We start from the raw sequence: 23,903 nt of genomic DNA, 5'->3' as shown, positions 1-23,903 counted from the left end.
TAACATCTATGATTATATAAAGCACAAATCAAGAAATTGTGATTGAGTAACTAGACGACAATATTTATTCTAGTCGCTGTGAAAATCAGAGGTTAGCTCCAATGTACATGTAACACCAATGTAACACCAATGTAACATCAGATTACTGTCTGTACGCTCATGTTAGGAGTCCAATTGCAGGTATGGTTAAAGGCAAAGGTGTACATGACTGAGTGGACGTACTAACAGCTCCGGATTTCGGCGATATTTTAAAAACGCTACTGTCTTTTGAAAGGAGATATTCACAGGTTAGTTTAAAACAATTGAAAGGTTCCTAAAACCAAAGGACTACTTTGCCTTTAAGCGTGTGAACACCATGTGGCATTAAAGGCACACTACACACATGGACATTGAATCCCAAAATGGCGCAACCAAAAGTATTGTGAAAATGACATCAGGTTAGTATGACGATATTTACAGACCAATGTGTAAACTTTCAAGTTATGTAATGAAAGATTTTAAAACTTTGCGTTGAGAGTCTTGAGTGTGTTTTTAATGGAACACCTTTTTGATAAGGTACGGGCAGATGATATCTGAGACTTCAATTTCTCCTTGATGATGATTAAGATCCTTTGACTTTCTTTCCAAGTTGTGCCATTAGGTCCCACTGCTCTGGTGTAACCTGCAACAGGAGAATGGGCACAATTTACATACACGTATGAGAGATCACAAGGCCATGGAAGGCCACGTCAAGGCGAGGTCTACACTTGGATGATTTTGGTTATTGACCCAAATCAACTGCCACCAGAGGGACGGTTCCACCTTCTCCTGGGGCTGAAACAGGGTTATCCCCTTCACAGTCTGAAAGGATGTAGGCTTGGGTATACCATCCACTAGGGTGGATTAGAAAGCACGACATTCCCAACTTTTTACCAAGCAATTATGATAAAAGTGCCTTACTCAAGGGCACATGTGTCATGACCAAGGTTCAAACCCACACTGTTTGCTGACAAACACCAAAGTGTGGGTCTGGTGAACTAGACCACTCTGCCACAACACTCTACACAAAAAGAGAAGTACTTCAACACTGCTTTCTTCTTGCATGTATTTGTTTGAAAATTAATTAACCCACCGAAATATTAACAATATTTCAATTTCCGTGTGCTAGCTTGCTAAATGGTCCTCAAATCTTTTAACTGAGCCTTTTTTTTTTAGAACCCCCCCCCCCAAAAAATACAGCTTTGTATCTCTTGTTTATATTTACCTGTTTTAACTGGTTGAATTCCCCAGCAGCAAAAGGCAGCTCCCCACCGTCAAAATCAACGCAGGAGCCATTCATCCAGCTGGCATAGTCGCTGACCATGTAGGTAGCAAGATTTGCAATTTCTTCCACTTCCCCGAACCTTCCTGTAGGTATACCTTGTCTCATGCTCTCAGCAAACTGACCAGTGGGATCCAGTCGGCCAAATGCTCCCTGCAATGGCACAAAATAAAGACTGTTGGCGTTATTATTGTGTCTTATGAATGCTTATTATCCACTTTCCTTTCTCTAAAATCACTACACAGGAAAGGTGTTATTGACTGCGCCACTTTGGTGATTGGGGGTTCTTGAATGCGGATAACTAATATCCTTATGAATTTAGTATCGATTGTGATAAAGGTACAGAACAAAAAGTACAGATCAAATCTATCTGACATCATCATCTTATAATATTGAGTTAAAGTCATTGTTTGTTATACAAGTGCACATTTTAGGCAAAAAGGTGTTTACCAGTTACCATAGGTGTAATTTGACTTCCAAAATGATGAGTTTGGCCGACAGTACCTGCATGTGAGGGTGGTGCAGGGGGACAGTGTAGTAAACAAAACATGTAATGAGGATCAACTAAAAGGAATCAAGGGCTGTTAGAGCAGCAGTAACTATTCCACATATGAAAACTTGATGAATGTTTACCTTTGTGTAGATTGGTCCTGGTGCTATGCAGTTAAATCTCATACCAAGCCAACCCCATTCTGAAGCTAGTGACCTGAAACACAAACCGAGTATAGGTTTCATACGTTAGTGGATTCTGTGCTTTTGGGGGAATTACTTCAAGATTCTTTATTGGCATTCTGGTGTTGTCAAAGAGTAGCTTCATTTCTTTCTTGGTCACTTAAATTATAAAGGGCTTCATGCTGCGTATGGGACATTTGTAAGCTGTAGGTCCAGTGTGTTTTGTAATGCACATAAGATAACCTAAAACATGTGTTGGTAACAGATTGTGACGCATCACGCTGAAAACCCTTATAAGATGTTTTATAAATGGGTGTGATATAATGAATGCTTTGAGATGAACTTCAATGCATTTCATAAGAATCGTGTATCACCACTATTATTATTCGATCAGTTTCATATGCTAAATGGGTTCTCCAAAAGAACATATCACTTCTTACCAAAGTTAGACTTTACAATTTAGGAATCAACTCACTGCATGAGGGTCTGGACTCCTGCTTTGGCTGCAGCGCTGGGTGTGACAAAAGCTGAACCATAATGTGTGTACGTCGTTGTGATTGCTAAGAAATTAGCTCCTGTAGAAAGAGGGAAGGTATTGTCAGGTTTGGGTTTTTGTGGAAAGACTGACCTTAAGTTGGAGGATAAGAGTTGAGGGTAGAGGGTTTGGAGGTAATAATAACAACAACAACAACAACAACAACAACAACAACAACAACAACAACAACAACAGCAACAGCAACAGCAACAGCAACAGAAACAGCAACAGCAACAGCAACAGCAACAGCAACAGCAACAGCAACAGCAACAGCAACAGCAACAGCAACAGCAACAGCAACAGCAACAGCAACAGCAACAGCAACAGCAACAGCAACAGCAACAGCAACAGCAACAGCAACAGCAACAGCAACAGCAACAGCAACAGCAACAACAACAACAACAACAACAACAACAACAACAACAACAACAATAATAATAATAATAATAATAATAATAATAATAATAATAATAGTAAGAGGTAGGTGGATTGGGGCGTGGTACTTTCCTCACCTTGTTTAGCTGCGACCAGCCTTTTCCCAATATCTAAGGTCACATTAAAGGTGCCATTCAACACGATGTCAATCACACTCTTTACAGCATTCGAGGACAGACGTTCTGTCGGGGAGATGAAATTCCCGGCAGCATTGTTAATGACAATGTTGGGCAGGCCGCCAGTCTGCTCCTGGAATTGGTCGACGGCAGCCTTGACGGCAGCGGCATCACGGACATCAGCTGCAAGCGGTATGACCGTATTGCCAGTTTGGTTTGAGATTTCTTTGGCGGTCTTCTCGAGTACCTCCAGCTTCCTGAACAATTTAGGAACCAGATTGTGGTTATTTTTAGTGTGCACTCAGCAAGTTCTAAACTAAATGCAGATTATGAAGGTTGCCTGTTCAGAGACCTTCCGGAGTTCATTAAATGAGTTTTGGAACCACCATCTCCTCAAGATATTGAAGGAGTAAGGAGTAAGCTCCTTGCATCCTTTAGTAATTTGGTACTATATCAATCAAAATCAAAACTTTCAATATGGAAACATTAAGTTTTGGTTTCAGTACAAACCTGCTCATTATTGCTACTTTAGCCCCAAGCGAGGACAACGTTGTAGCCATTCCCTTTCCTAGTCCCGTTCCTCCTCCTGTGATAAATGCTGTCTTGCCGTTGAATGTACCCGGGGGTAACATAATGTCCTTCCTGGCCGCTAGGTTTGGGTATTTGTCTTCGGACCAGGCTGTGGCTGATCCATGAATACATCTCTGCTGGAATGTGGTTGTTCTTTGGACGACCTATAATGAAATATATATAAAAAAATTATCATGTACTCTTAGAGTATTAATTTATATTTTTGCTAGAACTGGCGAGTATACAACCCTGGGCAATCATAGATCTTGGAAAGGCTTTTTTTACACATATGAACTTCTACCCTCGCAGCTACCCATTTATACCTCTGTTATTAGTTGCGATAACACAACCCTCCTGCCGACGGCGTAGCCGCAGGCTCCGCAGTCGGCAGGAGTGTTACATTATTGCAACTAGTCCATGTTCTATACAGTGTTCTAGGTAGGAGTAGCCCACCCAGCCATGGTCTAATAATATTATTAAAACAAAAAAAAACAAAAAAAATGGGAATGGTCTACACTCTCCAAAATCCAATGACTTAATTATTAAAGGAACACGTTGCCTTGGATCGGTCGAGTTGGCCTTTGAAAAGTGTTTATAACCCTTTGTTATAAAATGCAATGAATTATGATTAGAGAGATATTTCAAAAGTAGAATACAATGATCCACACAAGTATCACTCAAAATTGCATGGGTTTCTTTTTACCGTGTCGACTAACACGGTCGGCCATTATGGGAGTCAAATTTTTGACTCCCATAAATGGCTGACCGTGTTAGTTCACAAAGTAAAAGGAAAACCACGCAATGTTTAGGCAAATTTGTGTGGATCATCGTATTACTACTTTAAAAGTATCTTTCTAATCATATGCATTTTATAACAAATGGTTACAAACGCTTTTCAAAGACCAACTTGATCTACTCCTAGAACTATTTTGGTTTCGTCCGGCTATCGTCTCCCGTTACGGGAGACGATAGCCGGACGAAACCGAAATAGTTCTAGGAGTAAACTCGACCGATCCAAGGCAACGTGTTCCTTTAATAATAAAAACCAGAAATTGAAATTTGTTGACGACATGCGGAAGATTATCCAAAAGTTCTCCAAAAAGGAATTCCACGAACCAAAGCTAGAAAATAATTAATTGCAGATGAAAGTGGGCGTGCTGTTTCAAAGACAGAAGGAGGCCAGGGGCCGATTTCACAAAGATCTCAAATTGATCGTAACTTCAAATCAATCGTAGTTGCTAAGTAAAGTGTGATGTCACAATACAAATCTCTATGGTGATACTGAAAATTTGTCTTGCGATGAATTTTATTGCTTTGTGAAATCGGCCCCAGATTTCGCCTGCGTCCGTAAACTGGACACAATAAACTTTTTCAATGTTTTCAGTTAATTACAATTTTGTAAGCACATCTGGGAAGATGCCAGATACGGTGGAACTAGTCTTACCTCGAAAAGTCTAGAATTCTTCAACATACTGCCCACTGTCACGATTTGTTTCGTACTATTTAGGGATGCCATCCTGAACGAAGTGAAGAGAGTTGGATTTCTGTTTCCAACAACTTGTTGTGCAGAGCGCCCTCAAGAGTCGGGTTGCAATAAGTGGCGCGCCAACTAAAATAAAACATGCGGAACTCTGAACTGACTGGACGCGCCCTTGCCTTGGGCCATTCCTTGGTTCTTCCACACCAACTTCTTGAGGGTATCATGGAGGTAGATGGATACATACAGGTATGCAACACTTGTTTAGCCGAGTATTATTTCTGTAGTAAATATTTAAGCGGAAATTTAAAAGGTTACATAATTTCATTTTGTGCTGCTCGTCGCTGAGTGACTAACTGGTAATAATATTAATACTATCTAATAGTATTAGTAAATCCCCAAATATTTTGTATTCAAAGGAGTATATTATTAGAATGTTAATAATTATTTTCGTGAGTTAAAACAAACCCTTGTGTTTTAATGTGTGTAACTTATTTATTAGGCGGCTCTACCGGTTGTACTACTGTAGCTGCCCAAGTCGGAAATCCTCCATTTGTGTATACATATTTTGAATTCGAACATAATTTTTATATGATCCTTGACTGTCACAATAACTTTGTAAATGTTATTACATTTCAATCATCCAGATTCCATGGGCGAGACTTTATTGAGTAGGGCCTATTGTTAATCTAAAATGAATTATAATTAATAAATGCTGGTATATGAAGCTAAACGACCTATTATATTATTATAACTGTACTTCAAATATTCCAGCTTAGCCAGAAACTGTAAGCTAATTTGGTATCGTTTGTATTTGTTTACAAGGCCGTACAAAAACAGAGTGCCCACTATTTGTACGGGCTTACAACGGGAATTTGAAAAAAGACCCGGATCGCTTTTACAGAGCTGTGTACTATTAATAGCGTTGCTTGAGCATCTTTCAGGGAAGGCACTAAATACTAAACTCCAGAGCGGTTCGGCCCATCGGAGAATACCCGAGCGAGAATGACCTTATGACGTCATTTTGAATATGCTTGCATCTTTTAGACATGAAAATATTAACAACCAGGTCCTAGTGGTTAGTACACTCTTATGTAACAATTCCCCAAACCTGCTGCTACAAATGTACTTTAATATAGAGGTCTGAAGCAGTGCTTGCATCTTTTAAACATGAAAATATAAACAACCAGGTCCCAGTGGTTAGTCCACTCTTATGTAACAACTCCCCAAACCTGCTGCTACAAATGTACTTTAATATAGAGGTCTGAAGCAGTACTGATCTTTTAGACATGAAAATATTAACAACCAGGTCCTAGTGGTTAGTCCACTCTTATGTAACAACTCCCCAAACCTGCTGCTACAAATGTACTTGAATAAAGAGGTCTGAAGCAGTGCTTGCATCTTTTAAACATGAAAATATAAACAACCAGGTCCCAGTGGTTAGTCCACTCTTATGTAACAACTCCCCAAACCTGCTGCTACAAATGTACTTGAATAAAGAGGTCTGAAGCAGTACTTGCATCTTTTAGACATGAAATCATTAACAACCAGGTCCTAGTGGTTAGTCCACTCTTATGTAACAACTCCCCAAACCTGCTGCGTGGGGGATCGTCGCGAACCATGCCGGAATGTTCCGAGAGCACACGAAAAGTTCCGAACCGCTGTAGAGGTTAGTTTTTAGTGCCTTCCATCTTGTAGGGACCAGTTTGGTCATGTGGTTTCGGGGGACATTTTCGGTCCCAATGTAGCACAACCCAGTGCTATGCGTTTTTTAACACAAAAGTCTTCTGTATCGGATGTTGACCTATCACACGGGCGCCCTTATGCTACATGAATTGGAGCTTGTGTTTTGTAGATTGTGATGATGAAGAATGTGATGGGTGTTGGTTGGAACTAGCTGAGCTGAGAGTATAGAGACCAATGGTGACCAGTTATCCATTGCTAGCTGCAAGATTGTAAAATCTGCTCCTCAGCAATAGTGACGTGAAATTACCATGGCAACGCCTTTAGTATTGAGTAATATAGCTCATCGCAATTACTGTCATAAAATTAATGTTAATCCAAAACTTGCTATCACGTGGGAATTAAGATTTGAAACGAAACGTCTTATTAGTGAGGTGACTCAGCGTAAAGACAGATGTCATTAGATAAAATGCTTTTAGAAAGATTTTGTCTCTTGTCCAGACCACTTGCTAACATAATTACACGCAACCCAAATGGATTGAAAATCCACCGTGAGAAAGAGTACATTACTCAAGAGCTTATGTTTGCAACAATGCAATGAAATAGTATTCATATACTCTGATTTACTACTATACAGCAGCAATTTCCGGTCGAGGAAATTGCACAATGTCATGTGTAATCGAGACAGGTTTGGTGGAAGCCACTCAAGGGTTTATTATTCTCTACTCAACGAGTACCGGCTTAATTTCAAATGATAAATCATCTCATAAAACGTGCTCCAATTTATATCCATAATCCGCCGACGATGGTTTCTGCATATTATTCACATAGGCATAATATAACCACATAATTTGGTTCACTACTAACTAGTACTAATACGAACAATTTTGAGACGAATATCAACAATTTTTGAAAATATACACAATATGAAATTTTACTAACTTGTTTTTGTTGCAAAGACAGTTTAACCATTAAATTCCAGGTTATTCCTTCACAACTAAATGCATTTGAGGTGGATTTACTTCTTCATATTAATACCTGTTCTGACAAATATCTAAATAAAATATTTGTCATTGTGAGGTTTGTAGGCACACTTAACAAGCTACCGTATATTCTTGCAATGGGGTTCAGAATAATCCCTAATTTGGTTTCTTTCTTGTGCCTAGAACATGGGCGGGGGGGGGGGGGGCAGAATGAGTCACCCTAACCAGGGTCTGTTACCCTCCGTTACAACCATGTGCCGCCCCAAGCATATAGTGGGGGACTCCCACGTCTTCTATGAAGCTGATGATGTTTCTTCTAGCTACCTGTCCCCTGTCAGCTCAACCAGAGGGAAATATGATCAATTCGTAGAGACAAGACATTCTGCAGTGTACAGTCGCAACTTTAGTTTCATGTTATAGGCTGGTTGTTGTCTTAGGGCGTGTGCCTCTGGTGCTTTCGTTTTTGGTCTGATCTGTATAGGTTATTCACCTATAAGGGGTAAATGTACAACATACTAGGTTTATCCCCTGTTAAAAGTGATTTAAAGGCAGTGGACACTATTGGTAATTACTTAAAATAATTATTAGCATGAAACCTTACTTGGTGACGAGTAATGGGTAGAGGTTGATGGTATAAAACATTGTAAGGAACATCTCCCTCTGAAGTAACATAGTGTTCGAGGGAGTTCGAGAAAGAAGTAATTTTCCACGAATTTGATATCGAGACCTCACATTTAGAATTTGACGTCTCGAAATCAACCATTTAAACGAACACAACTTGTCATGACAAGGGTGTTTTTTTCTTTTAGTATTATCTCGCAACTTCGACGACCAATTGAGCTCAAATGTTTACAGGTTTGTTATTTTGAGATACACCAAGTGAGAAGATTTGTTTATTAGATTATTTTATACTTTGTTTTTGAAAATTACCAATAGTGTCCAGTGTCTTTAATTCGGAGAGCGAAATGTTATTTTTTTGTATACACAGCGACAACAAATCTCGATTAAATATTGGTATAGGGAGCTGAAAAACATCTTGAACACGTGCATTAATTTTTTGTAAAAAAACAATTTCTTGTTAGAAACCCGGAATGCCACACAGTCCCTTTAAACTGGCATCTTTATAGAAAGTCCCCACTCCCTCCGTAAATCACAGAATACAAATTTCCATCATTAGATTGATCTAGAATCTAGAACATCTTGATCCCGTTTTTTAAACAAATAATATAGAAACTTTTTGCAGGGAAGCGACGTGAATCTGCCTGAGGCAGGTGGGTGCTAAAGCCAGACTCGAAGACGGCTCACGTGCCCAGATTTACTCCGAGATAACATTCAGATGTTTTTATTCCTTTACCCCTCACTTTTTATTACTATTCAAAGAAAGCACTTCTTTGACGAGAAGATGAGTTTCTACATCCATAGATGTCTTCTGCTGACCACAATTTAATTGCATGGTAATAAACAATATAGGTTGATTGACTACGGTGTTGGGGGTTGGGCTAGTCCTACGTCCTACTTTAGGACTCTTCCTCTGTGATGTACACATATACTGTAATATGAAAGTGTAAGGCCGCCAGGGCTAGGGGTTGGGCCTACTTCCGTAGAATGTGTAACACGTTCGGGAGAAAATTGATTCTGTTAGTTTAATGCTTTCGGGTGGGAATGAGAGAGAACGTGTTTGTCTTTACCCATATTATGACTTTAGATAAATTGTTTGCCGAGTTGCTGAAAAGGTGCGAGAATTTACACTCGTAAAACCTGCTCCCCAGTATTGTTTTCTAGGAAAAGAAGAAAAAAAGTTTTTTTTTTAAAATTATAAATAACTTGAGATGTCGGTGTGGACTGTTTACTTAAATTCGCAGCCTTATAAATGTATAACTGACACGCCGTGGTTTGTTGTTGTTGCTGTTGTTGTCGTTGCTGTTGTTGTCGTTGCTGTTGTTGTCGTTGCTGTTGTTGTCGTTGCTGTTGTTGTTGTTATCGATTCGAACCCACGAACTTTTGCAGTGCACGACCTTTGTAATCCTATGAGCAGTGTACACTGCTCTAGAAATACAAAGGTCGTGGGTTCTAATCCCACCCGAGTAATAATATGCCTCTGATTTGTTTACATCAGAACTCGGGATTATTTAGTACTGACACAGTAACAGAAGTAGTTGTAGTAGTAGTGATGGCAGCAGTAGTAGTAGTTGTTGGTGGTGGTCACTCACGGTGTCAGGCAAACCGCCAATGGTATAAAGTATCTATTTCTGAAGTCATTGTTTTCTATCGAGGTCAATCTCTGACATTTATACGTCATGTATGGCAGATGAATTTTGTAAGTCTGTTCTATTTTTGTAATTCCCATTGTAGTCATGACTTTCGGCTGAAAAGTCATATGATTCGGAAATTAATCTAAAATACTAAAAATACTCACAAACGCGGGCTCAATACACCGGAAGCTATTTTGATAATCCTGATGAAACTTAAATCATAGAGTGAGGTCCAGATTGCTCTATGCTTGAATTAAGGCACTGCTTATTAAATATGAAGTCTGTAGAGAAATTAATGTGGCATCTTGGAAATACCACAGAACAGCTGTTTCATAAATGTGGCTAGAGTAGGGTTAATACCTCGGTCGTGTTATATCAGTGACCAGACCAGGACTTATCCTTGGTTAGTCATGAGTTAAATTGGTCATCAGCTGATCTTGCTGTCTGATATAAGCAATATCAACCGACTACCGTGCCAAAAGGAACTCATAAGTAGCAACTAAATAGAGGACAAATCAGTTGAAACACATAGTTTTAGGGATGGGACTTATGCACCCCATGCGCCCTCCAGCGGTTTCAGCGAGCATGCCACTGCAATCGTCCATGGAGGTTTGTAAATGGTTGTATTCGTTCGAACTGGAACTAAAGGGCATTAGGCCCCTGTGGCAAAATCAATCTGTCAATGATAACAAACTAAACGGGGGTCATGATTTCGGTTAAAAATAACCTCCAATAATGGATGAAATTGAGTCTGAGGTGAGATTTTGTTTATGTCTGCCTCGATGTAGAGAAATAAATAATTGGTTGCAGTTGATGACGTGTGTAAGTATTAAAGCTCGTATTATACTACAGTGAGGTTACTAGAGTGGGAAGGGGGGGGGGTTAAGAACCCCGACCCCCTCCCCTCAATGGGATTGGAAATCTGCACCAATTAATTGTTCGATTCATTTTAACACGTATTTTCCCACATCCCATCCCTTTTGAAAACGCCGGGTTAGGCCCACTGACTCGTTCATGTCCTCACACGTCAGTGTTCCTGTAAAATCTCTCGGGTCAGAATATTGATCATAAAATCTCTCGGGTTAGAATTGATCCGGATGAGTCCGGGTCCTACGGTACCGTCGGTACTTGACCCATTTTATGGTCAGGCCTGAAGCGGGGACTGATCACTGGTAGAATTTTTAACTAGATGTATCAACGTTATTCCGACCCAGAAATGTGTCAGGTTCCAAGACCCTGATCCTGGTCAATTCGGACCTTGGAGTTTTTAGAGAGCATTGGACAAAATGTCTTGGCAATAACGTACTCATGAACGAGGTTGGAACTTAACGTAATGCATTGAAACTTGAATAAGATAATTATGTGGAACTGTGACGCAAAAATCACCTTGCATACAGGCAAAGTATGCAATACGCTTTTTGGAACGGTTCGATTGTTTTATAATACACATCGGTGCAATCCCCGGTGCAAATCTATCTATTCAAGGAAACGCTTGTATGCTTGTTCCATTGATTGTCCTCATCTTTTGTATGTGGGTGGCTTGGGAAGTTAATAAAAACGTGAAATGTCAAGAGACGTGTGTTTGAAATCGAGTATGAGACATCTTTTACTCCAGCTTGATCACACTGGGTATCGTCTAGATCTTCAACAAATATTACAAAAGCAAATTATTATAAGTAGACATTTCGTCAAGTCTCAAGATTGGTTCCCCCATCTTTCCACGGTCATAATTTCAATTCCTTGTACTTAATTACATTGTGATGTGTGGTAAGAGATCATTATTCCGTGGTTTGTGACTTATCGTGTGAATCCTGGTGGGGTCTTGGTGGCTACTTTGTTGGCGATCGACATCCTCCTGTGATGAGGTTTATTTATGATACCGTGAAGTTGATTGGGCGAACTTTATTCTCGTATAGTACAATAGTGTATCTAATTCATTTTCGAAAGGGGGGGGGGTCGTCGTATGCCAGGAAAAAAATGGCGTAAGGCTCGTTAAGGTTAAAAAGCTGTGAGACTTCTAGGTATTTTTATTTTATTTTATTTTGTGTGCTTTTGGAGTTTACACTACTTAGTCCTACTTCCCGGCATACACAACGGTTTTCAGGAACAGAATGTCGTACTGCAATAAAATCGATATTGACAAAGATTAAACTTTGTTACATTTGTGTTGCTGGAGTTTTCCCCATAGGCATATTATCCAATGATTCCCATGAAGAATACAACATTACTCCACAATGTCTTATGAATGGCAGAGAACCGATTAAACTTTCCCACTTATTGAAACCCTTTACATTAATTTCCTACGCCCTTTCTCCGATATGTAAATTTGTCTTTAAGTCTTACACCGGGTATAGCATTGGATGATCGTCTTGTATCTGTTGACAGCATAAACCGATTGTTAATAACACACACTAAATCAATAGGGACCGGACAGTTATTTGCACTTCTAGCCTCGGTTTGGTTACACTGATTTAAATGGGAGAATTACAAGATGGCTGACAGAAACAGTTTTCATCCTGACACGTAGGTAACTTACTAAGTTTCCTAAAATCAATAGCTTGACGCCAATGTGATGCGAGTGAAGACGGTCGTGGCCCTGTTGCTACTGGCAACCAAATGTGTATGATGTCTTGAGAAGGCTAGAAGTCTGAGTCGTGCGCAGATTTTCTTTCTCTCTTCTTGTTCTTCATTTTAATCATGACTATTGAAGTCAGCTTTATTGATTGTTCCTTGCTTGTTTGCTTCATTTTCAGTATTATTTTGTTTAGGTAGTCGGCTATTTGTAAATGCTATAATATGACGTCAGTGCGCACTCTGTGCAACAACTCCCGTGGCTGGTCTTTTTTTGACTGCACGTTGTGGCCGAGCTCTTCTGTTTTCAGCTGTTGTTGTGACGTTTTTATGCTGTCGATAGTGTCACTGTTGTTGTTTGTTCATAGATGATCTTCCCGTCCAGGAAAATCGGCGAACTTGTAGGATATAAACACTAAGCTGGCAACAGCCAATCTCTCCCTCAAACAAACAAACATTGGTTTAACGTCCATGATTATGAATTGTATCAACCAAGAAACTAGGTGACAGTACTGATTCTTGGTCACTGTGAAATCAACGGTTAGCTTGGTAAGATTCGAATTTTGCATTTAACCCCAGACCACGATGATTTGTTGCTGCTGTTGTTGTTGTTGTAGTTGTTGTGTGAGGTGTTGACTTTTGTTTTGAATGTTGTCTTTTGTTTCTGTTAGTGTTAGTATTGCCTGCACTAATCTGATAATTTGGTTTAAATGCTTTTGTAATAAAATTGTCACTTTCCTTTGTTTTAACGATATCCCTAATAAAAAGAGATGGTTCTGTAAAATAACCAATTGTATGCTCGACGTTTCGATTTGTATATGATTGTCTTCATGTCTCTAGTGCTGCATGCTGATGAAGCTGTTGTTGAAATGAATATTTACCTAAATAGTCTAACTTGTTAAAAGCCGCATTTTTTGTGGTCGATTTCCTTGTTTTCTTTGTTGTTTCGAGGGAGAATCAGCCCGTGGCCCATAAGGTCACGATCCGTTAACGTATAATTTTCATTTGTATGAACGCAGAGGTTACTCAAACCATATAGAGCTAGCTCGAACTAACGTGTGGGAGGCTGGAGCCATGCCACTTTACTGTAGTAGTGTCGATGTCATTGCAGGCTCTAGATTCACACGCCCATCTACCCCGATTTTACGGCCCAGACTCCCTCTCTCTCTCTTCAGCACTGCCCGGGGCCTGTCCCAACAGAGTATTATGACGCCCAACGCATGGGATTTCCAAGTTAAAGGGTTTATCACAATTAGCTGTAAATTGTCTGTTTGCGAGTTAGACGGTGTTCTGGATCAGAATACAGTGTATAGTCACAGAAAAGGATATCAGATGAAGCCATCAGAATTGTCATAGTTCATCGCAACTCGAATCCGTTATTAGAACTGCTTGTGATTTCTTTGGCGGCACCATAGAAACGGCCCATTTTAATATCACCGTATGGAGGCACTATTTCATCGTTACGGACAATCTTACCCAGTGATGGATAACTAAAGTTTCCAATACAGAAACTATATCTTCACTTGAGATGAGAAAGTTTAAAACTAAATTGCTTTGGGATAGGGTAGGCTCGTAACGCCATGTAGATTAAAGTACCACAATCAGCACATGGTCGCCTTTTTCACATTACATTGTATTGACATTATAAAAACTGAGGTACCAGACAGTTCCCCCTTTCAGTCCCATTTCAGTTACATTGCTTTAAATGGCAGCGATTTTCATGTCTAGTACGCAGTATGCTAAACGAGACCGAACTGGACAGTGAAACTAGGAAGATTGCGGACGATGGATCGATAAACGGGGATTTTGTTAATATCCAGAATCCACTACGCAAAGCTCAAACTCCCATAAATAATGCATGGATATAATAACGGCATGCTGGAGATGTCATCTTGAAACGGCTTAGGTCTTCTGCATTTTTGGGAAGCAAAGTGGAGAAAACATAATCATAGAAGACGCGTTAACGTAAAAGCCTGTGGTAAATGTCTGTTCGTATAGGTCGCCAGAATCCACTGAATTGTATGAGTGATTTATAAGCAGGAAGAAGCGATTACGGATTGGAACTGCTAGGGTCTCTGCCTGATACTGCACAGCGTTTTCTTCTGCAGCAAAAATGTTAAAACTTAAGCCCCTCTACACTGACAAGCCTTTTATAAAGTAATTTTTAATTTCCCACCCTCAGTATTTTTTTCTTCTGAATATTCCGTTTATATTTTCTTAGCCCGAGCTAATTAATGCGCTTTAGTGACACTTTCTCATAGTACAGTGTGACATTTTGCCGAAAGAAAATGGCGCGATAAAAAAAAACCTTGGTGTCCTGGAGCTAAATATTGGATATTTCTATAAATGCATCAATTGGGTACTGCTGGACGATAGTTTTCTTATGATTGAGCACTGAGCCGTTCATCATGAAGGGGACAATCACAGGCCCTGGGGACCAAATCGCCCATTTTATGATCTTGTTATTTGTTCGGAGGGGGGGGGGGGGTCGGGTTGAATGACCGTGTAATTCCTTAAGCGCATATAGTAAAGAAAGTATTGTAATTCGACACTCGAGTCTCTCTATAGAATAAGAGTGGCTGACATTTTAAACTGGGCTCGTGAACAGACTGGAAACTGTCTCAAGGGAGTTGACAAAACTGCAAAATGTCAGATTTCGTTTTTTTACTTTCTTCAGATGAAAATATCGGGTTTCGCGTCCACTTAACGTGCAGGATTTCATATGTATAGGTGTGTAGTTGGTTTGAACCATGGGAAAGAAAGAAGAAGACATTTATAAAGAGCTCTCTCTGGAATGGTTGTTTAAATAAGGCTGGAATTAATTATTTCGAATACGTGGATAATACAAAGGAGTTCAACGTTGGACGAGTATTTCTGACAATCTCTCTCCCTCTGTTTGTATAGTAAACTTTATATTGTCTTTGTATTACCATTCATTTCTATACCGATATGCCATACTGATCAATAGTCCAGGCAACGTCAACTGAGATTAAAATAAAACTCACTCTTCAATATTTCGTGGTGACAGTGAAAGCTTGTTAGAGAGTGTAACTCTTTTGCGAAACTGAAGTGTCTTCCTATTGATGCAGTGAAGATCTCTCCATTTTGCAGTCATTAAAGTTGAACATGCCTCATTAAGATTTTAAAATATATTCGACCCATAGCGCTATTTATGGCTCTATGATTCGACCCAATTCTCTGTCCAACCACTTCATCCATCAGTTTTAGTCCACAACTGGTAATTGTCGAAAAAGAGCAGTGACTAGTTCTCAGACGGGTTCTTGACAAAACTTAAAAATACCCACAGAATAAAAATTATAAATAAACAAATAAAAAACAAATTATGTCTCCATTATCTTGTTGTCAGAAAATGTGTTGCGTGCGCATAACCTTATACTCCACGATAATTCAGCTTGTTAAAATACATAAAACTTAGGTGGTGCCGCGATTCCCAGCCGAAAACACTCTACAAAAAACACTCGCGGGTAGACAAAACTAGCAGGGGAAATTAATTTGAAATTTAATTGTTTTGACATTTCACCTGATCGTCTTTCACGTTTTACGTCAAAATGTTTATGTTATCTTTTGAAGAGGTTGCTTGCCTTGCGGCCGAGTTCCAATGTTGTTCAAGTAAATCGTTCCAACCTTTTGATTTATTTTCACAATACAAGTTTGCAACCAGTTTAAGATTGTTTTAAGATCTTTGCAATATTAACGCAATGACCTTTGCAAGATTTCGCAAACAACTTAAACCCATGGTTTAAGGTCTTTATATTGTTTATAATGCGATATTGTCTTGTATATTGATTTCACTCACAATTCCTAATACTTCTGACTCAAAATTTAAAGCCAAGCCTCAGCTGTTTCTTTCAAAAGTTGTTGTTAACGTTTCCTTGGGCAAAAAACAATTGTACAGCAAATTCTACAGTGCATTATAATCATGAATAATAATAAGACTTGTATGCGCACATTTTATACACACTGCTGGGTATTCAAGGCGCAGTAAAACCAAATGACATAAGATAAGTTTTTAGAAGAGACTTGAATTTTGCGGTACAAAGACAAGATCGAAGATTAAGTGGTAGAGAGTTCCAGATGCGTGGCGCGGCTATATACATGTATTTAATTTCCCTAGGTCGCACCGTAATGTACTAATCGTTTGGTTTTAAAGATCAAAATAATGTAGAATTAATTTGTCTGTATGAGTAAGAAGGTAAAGGTTACGATGATAAAAGCTTTTGAAAAGCTTAAGTTTCCACATGTCTTTTGGCATTACGTCATGACTACCTTTCTGGATCAAGCTCTTGGTGGCGCACTATTTTAAATGTCTTTGATCTGTGCTTTTATTTCATTTTTTTTTTAAATGTTTGTAAAGTGAAACAGGCGGACTTAATTACTGCATTAGCAAATTACTTAATGTAGAGAAGGCCAGGATGGAAGCTTTAGTTTTAAATGTGGGAGGAACACCCCAGAGTAAGTATTCCACGGAAAACCCACTTATAGTCAGGTAGAGACTGAAAACCCAATCCATATAGTACCCCGGCGTGATTTAAACAGGGTCCTAGAGATTGAAGGCGAAGAAAGATACCACCATCAGGCCATAAAATTGGGGGGGGGGGGGCTCTAAAAATGGCACGTCCCTTTATAAAGCTATCTCAACTTTTTTTCCTAACAATTGTTAACTGTTGCTTCATCATCTGTCCACATTTTGCTGATCACCTCGTCCCCTGTCATTCTCCTTTCATCTCAAACTGTCACCCTGTCTCCTCTTTCGACGGCTTCCACTATCAATATAAGTCTCCTCCATTTCCCCCTCGCATCGTCTCATCTTCCTTAAAAGATGTTTTCTCCAACTCTCTCCACAAAGTTCTAGTTATTCTATCCCCGCCATCCTTAAAGGGTATGTTACACGACTTTGTCTTGATATATAATACATGAATCGATGTGACCATAACTTAAAACCTGGACTGGAAAACCAAATGTCCCTATTACGGCATCTTGGTAAGTGACATCCATTATTACTAACATATATATAATACTAGAAGTGTGATGAAATTTGAAGTTTGATAGTTGACACAAATGATGTCTTAGTTCAGGGATTTAAGCCGCGACCGGATCAAGCAACTACTTCTTTAACGGCTTTGATAGTTGACTACAGCAGCAGTGTTGAAGAATGGACCGGCCGGTTTGGCAACACTGCAATTAATTGTAGTGGGTCAGTCTGACCCGTGATAGTCAAACTGACCTCGGTTGGGTAATCGGCCAACAACACTGCCTTACAATTAATTGTAGTGGGTCAGTCTGACCTGTGATAGTCAAATTGACCCCGGTTGGGCAATCGGCCAACAACACTGCCTTACAATTAATTGTAGTGGGTTAGTCTGACTCGTGATAGTCAAACTGACCCCGGTTGGGCATCTAGCCAGAAACACTGCCTTATACAATTAATAGCAGTGGGTCAGTCTGACCCGTGATAATCAAACTGACCCCGGTTGGGCAATCGGCCAACAACACCGCCTTACAATAGTTGTAGTGGGTCAGTCGGACCCGTGATAATCAAACTGACTCCGCTTGGGCAATCCAGCCAGAAACACTGCCTTATAATAGTAGTGGGTCAGTCTGACCCGTGATAATCAAACTGACCCCGGTTGGGCAATCCAGCCAGAAACACTGCCTTACAATTAAGTAGTGGGTCACTGACCCGTGATAATCAAACTGACCCGGAAAAGGTCATGACCTTCCCCACCCTGGGGAATCGACCCTGGGGTGGATTTCACAAAGAGTTAGGACGAGTCTTATCTCGAGTTAGGACCAGTTACTCGTCCTAACTTGGGACTAACCATGCAATTTGTATACTCCTAGGACTAGTCCTAAGTTAGGACTAGTCCTAACTCTTTGTGAAATCGACCCCTGGTTCAGTTGCAGAGTTTCTAGATTATGTACAGTCAGCGCAATACATCACATTCATTGAAAACAATACATCTGTACGATGCAACCATCCGCAAATCTTCCCCTTGAACAGGCACAAACCAATAACCCATGTAGGCCATGGGCCATGTCCAATTTAGATGCACTTTTGTTCACAGGGTCAGTGGTGAAAGTTCATTTCTCTGAAATAGTTAGCATAAATATGTACTGAATCAAGATTGACTTGTTCTTTTTTGTTCTACTGGCACTAGCAGTCAGAATTTAAGAAAAACTGTATCAAAAATATTACCCACTGCTCTTAAAAGAGCTTATCTAATTGGTCCGTATTTCCAGGTCACTTCTTAATTGACCAATCACAGCTGCTGATCTGTGGTCTGGTTACACCATGGTTACACACACTGCACAAACATGGCTGCAACACTAACATGTTGTATGCATGTGTGTGCACGGACAAACACGAATATTTCATCCTTTTCTGACAGCTCTTTTGCCAAATTCAAGGATTGTGTTTTAAGGTGGAGTGTGTTACCAGGTATTTATGGTGCATTAGCTGGAGATGTCACTTCAAAATACTGTATAGAGAGCTCAAAATCTTTAGCTGATTTTCAAGATCAATAATGAGCACTGTGACTGTGAGTCGTGCATTTGGCTATCATCGTGAGTGCTACCGTACCAAAGATTCACAGATGTGAATAAACTCAACAAGACTGAAGAAAGGCTGGCTAAAAATCCGCCCAGAGATGGTAAGCAAACATTTTAATAATATTATGAGTATGAACCCAATTCCCAACTGAAATTAGAAATGTAAAACTGACATTTTTTGGAATGTGGTTGTGCTTTCATTCAACATTCGTGGTTGACGGGTTTGTTGTTGTTGTAGCTTCGTCATGTTGTCAGTTTGTTGTGCAAAATGCATCAACCTGATGTAATCGTGAAGGTATTTTGATATATAAATGTACAAACAACGGGGATACATTTACAATTAAAATCTATTTAGTGTGTGTTAAGTAACAATTTTGATTGTACAAAAAAAAGTGAACGTCATGGGGGGTGGGGGTAGTTTGATATGTTTTACTTTTAGACTTTCTTCAGTAATTGCCCCATAAAATGAGATAAGGGCCCCAGACCCATGCCCAATTTTCCATTTGTGCTTACAATATAGTTGATTTGTTGTTTTTATATGGCCGTGGGCTGGAGGTCAATATTACATTATTGCACCGTGATTTTTATAAAATAAGGCGGCCCAAACCCACGCACAATTTTTTATTTTTACAAATACTTGTCAATTTTCTTATATAGGCGGAGGGAGAAAATTTGTATTTCTCAATGCTTTGATACAATGAGACTAGGGCCCCCAAACCCACGCCCAATTTTTCATTGGTGCAAATACTTTTTTGATTTTTTTTTATGAGTGGAGGTCAATATTTCATTATTGGTCAATGATTTGATAAAATAACCCAAGCAAAAGTTTTCATTTGTAATAAGAGGTTATTAATTATATCAAGTTTAGATGAACCAGGCTAGGTTTGTAAATTCAAGTTGTAAAACGGTGTGGGTTAATGAATTCAGAGCAATTTTTTTAATGCCCATTTTTTTTTAAAGTTGGATTTAATTTGTATCTTTCTCTTGTTTGACTGTTACAGATGATTCAACTGATGATGACAACGACAATGGACTATCTTCTTCAGATGAAGAAGATGGTACATCTTCTGTGAATTTTGTTCATTCTTCTACCCAAACAAGAGTAAGACAAGGGAATGATTAGTTTTGCCTAGTGATATTCTGTGCACAAAAATACTCTTTAAATGGTTTATACACGGGAACTTCATTGATATGTGGTACTAAGAAAGAGCTACACATTTGAGTACTAGTAGAAATGTTTGAATCTACATGTATCTAGTAAAATTTGATGTTGAATATCCTGTCCCATATTTTCCGATTCAAATTGGGTACACTTTGAACAGTAACATCAATTGGACTTTGGAGTAATATTTAAAAACCTAGCGTTTTGATAATGTGAACTCAAAAATGGTGACTGTTATATGTGTAAATACATGTAGGAATGTGCGAACTAAATAAAGTGCATCATTGGTTACATATTCAAATGATGTGTAAGAAAATAGAGGGATCTGTAGGACTTGTATACATGAAGAAAACAAATTCAGTAGTGTCAATGGTCAAGGGTTGGGGTTTTGAAAAAAAAATCAAATTGTACTGTTGTAACTTTCAGTATCAGTTGGAAAAGGTGTAGGACTATAATGTGATTCGGAATGGTCCGATGAAGTAATATCTTACATTATTATTGATTCAATTTGATGCAAGTTTTCACACAAATTGTTGTTTTATTTCATGTTAGTTTAATCGTGGCTGACACCAGTCTCCAGAACACCATATTGGTATGGATTCTAATATACGATATCAATGATATATAGCCCTTATGAATATTGACTATGGGATCACTCAACACCCCCCACCCCCGCAAAAGAAAACAAAACAAAACGAGGCTTGATTTGTGTGGGTGGGTAGGTCCTTGTGTGTACAGTTGTTGAACTTGTTGTTGACGAGCAAGTGCCACCCGTTCACCATGGATATTCATAAGAGTACAACTTACTGATATTATCTACAGTGTATGTTCTTGATTATAATGCGATCAAGTTCTGAAAATCTAAATCTTTCAGACATGATGCGAAATTGTGAATGTGTGAATGACAAACATTGCATTTATTTTTGTGTCCACAATATAATGTTTAACAAAATGCCACTTTCATAATGTGATTGTCTGATTCTGTTCATCTTAATATAATGTTTGGAGCTGTTTGTTTGATCAAAACAATGCACATGTAGTTTGTAGAAGGAATGTATCTGCGAAATAGTTCATTCTTTAGTTGCAAGTCAGGACCATCAATTTAAGGCAACGTTTCTTTTCAGAACCACATGAAAAAAAAGTATTGTGTGCAATGTTATGATAAAAAACAGTGTTTATGCATAATTACAAATGAGATTTAAAGTTTTGTTTGTGTGAGGTGGTTGTTTGTGTGAAGGTGAAGCCCTGCTTGTAACAAAACATTGTACTATAGTCTGTTGTGCACTTTGGTATTCTGAAAATGTTGACAAGATTTGCAGTTAATAAATATTAAGAAGGACATAATATATCTGAGTTTGTCACTTTTATTAGGGCTGTTTAGACATACGTGTACTTTGTTTGTTAAGAAAGTCTATCGGAATCTTCAGTAAATATGAAATACTTTAGTGTGCTCATTACCGAGAATAACCCCCTCCTCAATCATGTTATGTATACATGCTGGCCTACCCCTTGCTTAGATTTGTTACTACTGGATCGTTTATTGCCTAGAAATAGTGTATTTCAACAATTTAACAATGAACAATCCCCATTACAAATAAACACCAAGTACAGTTGCAAAATACTATTCCAATAGCCATATGCCTATACAGACTTTTAGAAATGTTGTGCCATACATATCTTTACAATTATAAAGGTTTCAACATCAAAATGTGAATTTGTTTGGGGGTAAGCCGTTTCTATCTGGAGACAGACTGTTTATTTTTGGTCAAACGAGGGCGCTGTTTTTCTTATGTTTTTCTTTATGTTGGAAAATGTGACATTTTATCCGTGAATTACATGTTATAGTGCAACTTGTGAGCAAAAGAACAATGTGATTCTTTATTAAGGACATATTATCTATAACTCAGACTATATTTCATGTAGCACCACTCCGGTAGTGAACAAGAATCATTTTCTAGAAGGATTTCAGAGCCACGGCCCATGGCCTAATGGACTCGATGATTGTTTTATGCATACAGTATGCAGACAAAATCATCAGCGGATGTTTACCAAGGATAAACCTTATCTTCAAGAGCTTTTCAAAAGCCACTCTGCGTCTTCCTTGCACCCTTAACTAGTGAACATCTTAAAACAAAGACCATCCCCTTATACGAAGGAGCAAACGGTTTCCCTTCTCCATGCGACAGGTCCTTATGGGCTCATCATTCGTTTACTCAACCTCTTCCCCAGGTCAGTACTCCGGATATGTCAGTCTAATTTTACCATACTTTAAGCCGGAATACGCTGAGATCTGGGCACCTCTTCTCGGTGGGATGTCGTCGTTCAATTGCCCATTTTTTTACTGAAATAGCGGAGAGGGTTCAAAGGTTATTTAAGGTTTTTCGATTCGCACGATAATGGCAGCAGTAGATTCAACCGGTCACCGTTCGTGTAGAGTTTACCATTATGGCAAGAGCGCTTATGCACTTAAACGTAGCGGTATTTTACTGAGTATGTATTTTTGCAATTAATAACATCAGACTGTCTAAAAGGGACACTATAATCTGATAGAAAGCACTTGGAAGTTCACATAAATCAATGTAGTCTGATAAACCCCATTGAAAGTACCACTTACACGCAATATTACAACACACAGTTACGTACGTATTATGGTCGCCTAAATTGACAAAACATGAATTTAGAACGTTTAAAATAATTTTTTTTTTATGAATCCGAGAATTTGATAAGACTGACATTGAGAACGATAAGTCATTTTTACCCATTATCAGTTTGGAATATTTTGTAAAATCGATATATGTAACACTTTTTTCGGCGCCGAGGCAGCCATCGCACCACAAAGAAACAATAGTTGGATTCAGTGCTAGTTTTGCCTTCACAACATGTTTGCGCTCACAAATTATACACTAAACGCTTCTGCCGTGCATCACAGATTGAAAGCTACGCGTGAACAATTACATTGAGCAAAGCTCATCGAATACAAAACAACGATTGAAAATAGCTCAAAAGACAGCTTACTTATGCATCAAATCGTGTCCAATAGTTCTGTGCACCACAGCCAACAGCCGTCTGTATGGAATACATTCGTCGTCGAGTCTATTTTTAACCTTATTTCCCCCAATAATAACTGTAGATAAAAGCCTTATATTATTTACCGACAAAGTCCCATTTCATAAACGCACGAGGGGAGCTAGTGGAGATGTTTTGTAACAGTGGTCACAAGCGAAGAACTCATCAGGAGAATGTGCAGGTTTTGCAGTCGTGGAAATAGTAGATCCACGGTAACTATTAAATTACCAGTGCGGAGCACTTACAGAATAAAGCTCCAAATTTAACCGCACAATAAACACAGAATTGCCAAAAGCATTTTAATGATCTGATGCAAAACGTATTTTTCTCCTAATGGTTAAGTACCTATAATTAGATTAAAAATGAAGAAAGCAAAAGCATCCCACATTATCGTGAGAAACCACTCAGTTGTTTTAAAGGAATTGTTATAAAATGCATATGATTAGAAAGATATTTTAAAAGTAGAATATAATGATTCACACAAGTATCACTAGAAATTGCTTGGTTTTCC

At 38.9% G+C, this 23,903-nt stretch overlaps 1 protein-coding gene across 1 annotated transcript; it reads right to left on the bottom strand.

Moving 5' to 3' along the window:
• Window positions 1-265: 265 nt before the first annotated feature.
• LOC139935433 (2,4-dienoyl-CoA reductase [(3E)-enoyl-CoA-producing], mitochondrial-like) lies at window positions 266-5,210 on the bottom strand. The gene is made up of 7 exons (XM_071930040.1): window positions 5,073-5,210; window positions 3,569-3,792; window positions 3,020-3,315; window positions 2,448-2,547; window positions 1,934-2,006; window positions 1,244-1,453; window positions 266-661 (listed from the first exon to the last, which is right to left on the bottom strand). Exons 1-7 carry the CDS (start codon window positions 5,142-5,144, stop codon window positions 602-604), a joined length of 1,035 nt encoding a protein of 344 aa, XP_071786141.1. The 5' UTR covers window positions 5,145-5,210; the 3' UTR covers window positions 266-601.
• Between the last annotated feature and the right edge of the window lie 18,693 nt (window positions 5,211-23,903).

The sequence above is a fragment of the Asterias amurensis genome, chromosome 3 (assembly GCF_032118995.1).
Source record: "Asterias amurensis chromosome 3, ASM3211899v1".
Classification (NCBI taxonomy): Eukaryota; Metazoa; Echinodermata; class Asteroidea; order Forcipulatida; family Asteriidae; genus Asterias; species Asterias amurensis.
This window is presented reverse-complemented; position numbering and strand designations above follow the sequence as displayed.

What these genes read in the sequence shown, in the direction of transcription:
- LOC139935433 (XM_071930040.1), bottom strand. Translation starts at nt 5,144, where the DNA reads ATGGCATCCCTAAATAGTACGAAACAAATCGTGACAGTGGGCAGTATG. An exon ending in AGAATTCTAGACTTTTCGAG is followed by an intron (nt 3,793 to 5,072) that starts GTAAGACTAGTT and finishes ATTTCATTATAG; the next exon opens with GTCGTCCAAAGAACAACCAC. An exon ending in CAGGACCAATCTACACAAAG is followed by an intron (nt 1,454 to 1,933) that starts GTAAACATTCAT and finishes GTGCCATTGCAG; the next exon opens with GGAGCATTTGGCCGACTGGA.